This window comes from Cynoglossus semilaevis, chromosome 19 (genome assembly GCF_000523025.1).
Source record: "Cynoglossus semilaevis isolate Cse_v1.0 chromosome 19, Cse_v1.0, whole genome shotgun sequence".
Taxonomy (NCBI): Eukaryota; Metazoa; Chordata; class Actinopteri; order Pleuronectiformes; family Cynoglossidae; genus Cynoglossus; species Cynoglossus semilaevis.
In genome coordinates, this window is record NC_024325.1 from 8371067 (window position 1) to 8378486 (window position 7420).

Genomic DNA, 7420 nt, shown 5'->3' on the forward strand with positions numbered 1-7420 from the left:
GGCATGAACCAGACAAGGCATGAACTGCTGAGCTGAGCTAAACTGAGCTGAGCACAGGAACAGACTTGAACAGACAGACAACAAACAGATACAACGATCCCACAAGGTATTTATACACAGGGCACCAGGTGACACCAGAGACCAATCACAGAGACACAGGTGAGTGTGATGACACTGATTACCCCACACAGCAGGAACAGACAGACCTGACACTGCTGCGTAGATGATTGGCTAACTTAGCTTAGGATAATAGAAGGTGGTGCATTCACTGTTCCAGAAAAAAATAGTTATTTACTGTAGTTTTTTTTTTCAAAAACATTAGGTTAAATTTGAGTGTTTTGTTATTTAAAGACTAAATTGTTGGTATTTTCTATTTACCTTTTTATAATTTATGGAAATCTTGGAGCCATTTACATTTAAAAAAAAACAACTTAATTTGCTGGATTATATTTGTTGGACACTATTTTTTCCCATTTAAATTTTCCCTCTGTAAATCAAACAGACGTACAGTAGCAGGATTCTTAACACACACACACTTTTACAAATTTTAGTGTATATATTTATACACACATATATATATATTTTAAATGGCATATTGTTTAAGAACCAAACAAATTCTTCCATGCTGTTCTCCATGTCTCACTGTAGAGAAACAGTGTTTATTGATTGGTTCATTGGTGAAATCTGAAGTGACAGAATCAGAGACTGAACAGTTTCCTGGTTCATCTGAATTTCTACATTTAAATCTCTCTCTCTCTGTGCAGATTTATGCTCAAGGTCTTGTTACTACTGAACATCCTCTCATCACTCGTCTCTGTTGAGAGCCCCCTGTTGGCCCGATGTCCCCTCCAGGTAAAAACTACCCAGGGTCCTCTGTGGGGAATTTTAAAGGCAGCTCAATTAGCCGTCCTCACAAACGCCCGTTCATTCCCACTCTGCATTCAGGAGCCTCCGTCTGGGTCCTGAACCGGCGCTCGGTTTCAGGGCTTTTTGGCGGCGGCTGTGGGACTCGGACTGAGTGATAGGAAGGGTATGTAAAAGAGATGCAGAGGAGGAAGAGGAGGCCGAAATTAAAGAGCACAGTGGGAGCAGACTGTGTGAATATATCTGCATGTCAGAGAAGAGGAGACGGAAATCAGGGAAGCACTTCAGCACTGTTCGCAAAAGGTTTAGTCTGGGGTGAAACTGCCAGTCGTTTCCATGTGAAAGTCACATGACCCATACAGATGTTCAGGAAAAGAGACTTCCTGTCACTGGAATCCTGCTAACAACACCAACCAGCTCTACCAACCAACCATGTCCTCCATCATGTGTCTCCCTCTTGGCTGCTTTATTAAAAAAAAAAAAAAAAAAAAATCATGTAATGATTTGTAGATCTGTTGCTTTGGTGCAGAGGAGATTCAGGTTTGACACTTGTCAATGTTGTTTTTAACATTGTAGCATCCATTACAACTTTCTTTAAAAAACAAACAAACTTATCTACATCCCGTCTTCAATCCGGAGCTGGTGCTTCAACCTCAGTTCATGTGACAACAGTTGGACAAATACGAGTCCGTCCTCTGGTCCAGGTTGATGCCGGTCTCCTCGGCTTTAACAGAAAAACACAGATCTGCTTTGAAATTGATTCATTGTTCATCAGTATATTGTCAGTTTCAGGTCAGACACATGAACCTTCACACTTTTGAACCGAATCTTTGCTGAAAAATAGGACAGAATTAGCCTGAAGCAGCTAGAAGCTAAAATAGCTTCATTTTGGACTGAAACAAATATAACCCATAAAGTATTTGATTCTTAGTTACAAATGAACAAACGTGTGTGGAATTGGACTTATTAGAGTCACCTGTCATGTGCAGGAAGACAGAGTCCCTGTAGTCCTCGGCTACTTTCTGGAACAACTCATCTGAGGAGCAGATGGTTCGTATCAGGTTGGTTCATTCACCTTAACACGTTAATAAATGTGTTTTTAAATCAGTTGCAGTGACTTCAGAGACGGGACTCACCTACGTTGTTTCCAGTTTTACTGGAGGTCTCCACATGCTCGGCACCAATATCTGCGTTTGAAATGAAAAAATGGTCTGAGTGATGCTGTCAAATCAGAAGGATTTGAAAAGTCGGGCTTCAGTTACCTTCAGCAAAGTCCTGAGCATCGTGATAGTCGATCTGCCGTAAAGTCCGATCTTCATCAATTAGGTCTTTCTTAGTAGCACACAGGTAGATCCTACAGCCCTGAGGCACAACAAGACACAAGGTTATTCCACGTTATACAGGCTCTTTACATTTTTAATTTGAAAAACTAGCAGTACATGATGTCATACACATATTTAGACCAAATGTACATGCTACAAAATTCACCAAATGCTCCCTTGTAATATAATAAAAACAACATTTCAGATGGTGAACTGTGGTATTTGGCTCCAAACAACAACATCACATCACTGTCTTCTTTAAGTGACAGCTGTAAAAGACTTCAAAAGCTCCTCACAGACGTGAGACGTGGTCTGGATGAGAAAGAACTACACAGTACTAGGAATAAAACTTGTATTTACAGTCTCATCATAGTCCTGCAGCTGCTTCACCCAGAACTGAGCTCGTTGGAAGCTGCTGCTGTCTGTGGGATCTGAACGTGAAGAAGAAAAAAAAAAAAAACGGATCAGTCACAGACAGTACTCTGAATCAAGATTCAAATGTTTGGTTTTCATGTCTAAAAGCCACAACTCACTCATTGGTTCTTACATCGATACGTTGTTTTTCAAGGTGAGAAGTTGATATATGTTATAATAACATAGTATTAGCTAAAAGACAATAATAACCACGGACATCAGCAACGTCCTCCTCAGCTAAATGAGCTGCAGTTTACCGTAGCAGACTATGGCGGCCTTGGCTCCTCTGTAATAGATCCTGCTCATAGCCTGGTAGCGCTCTGATCCAGCCGTGTCCTGGGTTGTAAAAATAAATAAATAAATAAATAAATTTAAAGTAGTAAAGTTGGTCAGTGTATCTGTATAAAAAAAAAAAAATTAAAAAAAATTAAAGTAGTAAAGTTGGTCAATGTATTCAGACTCGTGAAGTCGCTTCTCGCTCACCCATATTCCTAAAGTTATCACTGTCTCTCCAACTTTAGTCGGTTTGGCAATGAAAGCAGCGCCGATCGTCTGTCGGGGGGAGAGGATGAAAACAAAAGTGATGAAGAAAAATACACGATGTGGATTGAAGTATTAGGTCAAGGTGAGTACCACGTGAAGTACCACTCACATTCTGGTACGGACCAACCGAGAAGCGATGGTAAACGTATCTCTCCACCAAACTGGTCTTTCCTACGCTCTCTTTACCCAGCATCACTACTTTGGCGTCAACGCGCAAAACACTCATAATGACAGGAGTGAAAAACCAGGAAGCAGCTGCTCTGACGCTGTTTCACCTGGTGACTGACTGCTGGTCAGGAAGGAGCTTTGAAATATCAAAGGTACCTTGATCAAAGACAACTGTTGAGTAAAGAAGTTCAACGATCACTTTCATATGCACTGAACCACTGCCAACCCGGTGACTTGCCTTACAGAGAGAAGGTCACTGGTTCAATCCCTGCTCTTTCTCTCAGGTGTTTGCGTCTTGTCACAGAGTGGGTGCAGGATTTCTCCAGGAACCAGGGTTTTCTTTCCACACAAACCCTGACCCTGACTGTGAACTGCCCAGGGTATCACCCCCGCCCCACCCACTGCATACTGCCCCGGCTTCCCCCGCTCTGAAAAGACACAAACCAAGAAAAATGATAGAAACAGTGGGTTTGACTCCTGATGGAAGAGGAAGAGGAGTGGAGGTGAGAGGTGAGGAGGAGGCAGCAGGTGTGACTGTCATGGTCAATATAGGACACACACCTCAAGCCTTACACACACACACACACACACACACACACTGCTGCTGCGTCCTCCTCCCTCACCTTCCCTTTTCTTCCTTCTGTCTTTCCTCCCCCTCATTTAAATCTCAATCCCTCCTCTCCGTCCTCACGCCACATGTTCGTCCTCTCCTCTTTTCACCCAACCGTCCTGCTACTCACCTCACCCTTTCTTCGTCCTTTCCTCCTCCCCCTCCCCTTCCCTCTCGTTCGCCCTCTCCACACTTGTCGTCCCGATTATGCAGATGAGTGTTTGTGGAGCGGCCCCAAAAAGCAGATTAGAGCCGAGGAGCCTCTGATGGTGACATGGCTATTCCACAGAGGCCGGCAGCAGAGTGTGTGTGTGTGTGTGTGTGTGTGTGTGTGTGTGTGTGTGTGTGTGTGTTGCTCCGTCCCATGCCTACTCTCTCGTTCCTAACATGGCACTGACTGAGTCTGGTCCCCGTGGATGAGTGTGTGTTGCATGCATGGGTCATGTGTGTGGTTGAGTTGTCACTGTGTGCGTGTGTGTGTGTGTGTGTAATGATACACAGTCCTGTACTGTACACACACTCCTCTGATGCCATTCAAGGTAAATCCCCACATTTCTGGTCGAGGATCAAACTGTTAAACTCCAGTTTTAACCTGTTTGTTTTTAACATCGACCACATTTGACGTCACATCAATTCAAACCTGTTGTTCTGTGTCTTCGCCGAGTGAAATCATTTTTGTGGTTCACCTCAGTGTCACAGCCTAAACCCATACCAGGCAGCAGCAGACGAGCAGAGTCCTGTGTCTCTGTGAGCTTAAATCGTCCGTTTTCTTCATGGACTTTGGTACAGAAGAGTGAGCAGTTTACTAAATCTGGGAGCTGCTATTAAACACTGGATGGAATGGCAAAAAAAATTTCTTGGAAATAAAATATATATATATATGAACTCTTAATAATTATAATAAATAATTAATTATAATTAATAATTATTGTAAGTAATATATTCTATAGAAATCATTTTTGTTTTCAAGTAGAAACAATAACTTCCTGGTTTGTCCACATGTGACCAATAGGAGGTGTTTTCAGTTTTACTAACAATTGTAAAGAATTTTAATCATGTTAACATCGAAATTTATAAAAACTGACGCTGTTAAAATAACTGGAAATGTGTTTGTTTTTACTCTCTCTCTCTCTCTCCATCTCAGCCTCGCTCGGCCAGCTCTTATCTCTGTCCTACTTTCTGGCCGTCTGCTTGTCTTTGGATTTGACAGCGTGTTGAAAAGAAATGAATATTTCAGCCGGCAGAGAAACGAAGGCTTCCATCTTCTGTGTTTGTGTCTGTTCTGCTGTTCACACACAGACACCAGATGTAGATTTAGATTCAATTTTCAAAAGACTTTTTTTTTTGTTTTTATTTCAAAATCAAATCACAGCTGAGTGAGACATTCAGTTGAACAAAGCGTTCATTTCTTGAGGCCATTAAATTTGCACGTTCTCGTCTCATTTGGCAGACAGTGTTTAAATATTGTAGCCGTTTTAATTCAGGATTCCGCCGACAGTTTCCTCGCCACCGGCAACGCGGTTCCTGAGGAGCAACCGAGCAGCGTATGACAACAGCACGTTTGTTTTTTTTGTTCTCTGGAGGATTTCACTAATATAAAAACATGAAAATAAATTCAATGCCATTTCTGACACGGACCGGGGATTCAAACAAGTTACAAAGTAACTTCCGTTAAACCTTCCTCTAACGACTGTCAAAACACATACATAACACGTACATCAGGGAGCTTTCTGACACGGACCGGGGATTCAAACAAAAGTCAGATCTCCAATGAGAGAAAAATTGAAAATGAAACCTATTCAGTTGTGTAGAATAAGTGTTCTAAATACACAATAAAGATGTGAGATATTTAACAGTACGAGAAGAGTAAACATGGAGGCAGAAATGTGTAGAATATTTATCCATGTAAACATCCAGGTAAAATGAGTTGACATTAAGGTTTTAAACGTAAACAGGAGCCTCAGTCCACAGACGGTGGACAGTGGGCAGGTGTGTGTGATGACGGTGCCTTGCTCAGTGGTAACTCGGCAGCTGGTGGACTCGAACCTAAAGCCTTCCTTCACCACTACGCCACCACTGCCTCATTTCAAATCAAAATTTCAAAGTTTTTCTCTCTGGTTCATTCTCAAAAACACACACACTAAACTTCAAAGACAGACTTCTATTCTTCTCCACCACACACAGCTGCGTTTCCTCTCCTCAGATTTAACGAGACACACCTGAGCAGCCTCGCCAACTTCTTCACTCCGTGTGTGTGTGTGTGTGTGTGTGTGTGTGTGTGTTAGAAACCCATCCTTCCTTCTGGACAGGTTTGCCCTCAGATTAAAGATTTATCCTGACCGTCCACTCAGACGCCTCAAAGAAACAAGCAAATCAATCATTTATTCTTCCTTCTTCTTGTGTAAGCAGAGGTCAGAGGTCATTGCAGGTCAAATGCTCCTGTGCAACATTAACGCTGCAGCTAGAAAATAAACTTTTTAAAATCAAAATCTTTGTTTCTTGTTTTTTTTTTTGTTTCAGCTCCTGAGCTTCACTCCTCTTTTTGTGTTTGGGTAAAAATAGTTAAATCTGTTTAAATATGAAGTTAAACTAAGTCCTTTATCAGCAGTGAACCTCCTGTCAAACAACTCTGACATTTAGTTTCACTTTATTTTTTATTTTTTATGTAAAATTGCTGATGGATATTCTAATAATAATTCAACAAACTCTACGTCTAAAAAACGGCAGCCGGAATATTCCTGATGCTGAAAAACTTTGAAAGGAAGTATTTCTAGGACATTAGCGTCGGTTCATTCCAGTTTGGCTGAGAGGCTGAACATTAAAGGGCACCGAAGACCACCGTGTGGCCTGACACTGCACTGCATCAGAGCCTCACACTGGCCCTAATTAAACTCCATTAACCCCTCAGTGCACCTCTCTCACCTCCGTCCGTCCATCCGTCCACACAGACTTTGAAACTAACCCTGTGTGAAGGAATGTGTTGTGAATAGCGATGTGTTTCCTCCTGCTTCGTTGTCCCTTTTTAATTAACTGCGGTCGGACGTTGAGGTGAAGACAAAGGGAAGAGGAGACTCTCAAATTCTGAGAGAACAGGCTAAAAAGGTAGCTGAGGAGGAGGAGAGGTGAGGGCAGGAGCTCGCCGGGTCGTCCTCGCTGCTAATTTGCCGACATGTGGGTATCAGGGAGTGTGCCTCCTAATAAGATTGTTTCTTGAAGGAGCAGGGCGAGCTGTGCCAGGAACAAAAGTCGGTGTGCCCCGCGAATCCTGTAGCCAATTAGTCCGTATCAATAATTAAAAGCAATTGTCTGCGCAGGGGCAGGGGCAGCAGATTGAGTTTCCCTCCACCGGCCTGGATTGTTATGACAAGCGGTGCCTACATAATGATATTAGCCATTAATAATTCAGCGGACGGGCCCACGTCTGTGCAGGTGACAGTGAGGCTCGGGCAGCCATCAGTCACACGCTGCTCGCCAATTATCAGAGGTCAGGAATCGCAAA

At 42.6% G+C, this 7420-nt stretch overlaps 1 protein-coding gene across 6 annotated transcripts in view; it reads right to left on the minus strand.

Moving 5' to 3' along the window:
• Window positions 1–349: 349 nt before the first annotated feature.
• Window positions 350–7420, minus strand: part of rab24 (RAB24, member RAS oncogene family) — a 23748-nt gene continuing 16677 nt past the window's right edge. For 3 of the 6 annotated variants that reach the window (XM_017041985.2, XM_017041984.2, XM_017041982.2), the window contains 7 exons: window positions 3084–3152; window positions 2858–2936; window positions 2547–2617; window positions 2127–2226; window positions 2001–2051; window positions 1841–1900; window positions 350–1588 (listed from right to left, as the gene is read on the minus strand). In XM_017041985.2, the coding sequence (XP_016897474.1) occupies window positions 1518–1588; window positions 1841–1900; window positions 2001–2051; window positions 2127–2226; window positions 2547–2617; window positions 2858–2936; window positions 3084–3152 (501 nt within the window). In that variant the 3' untranslated portion in view covers window positions 350–1517. Of the gene's footprint in view, window positions 1589–1840; window positions 1901–2000; window positions 2052–2126; window positions 2227–2546; window positions 2618–2857; window positions 2937–3083; window positions 3153–3252; window positions 3447–7420 lie in introns of those variants that run through there. The other 3 variants (XM_017041981.2, XM_008332736.3, XM_017041986.2) reach the window with 3 other exon arrangements.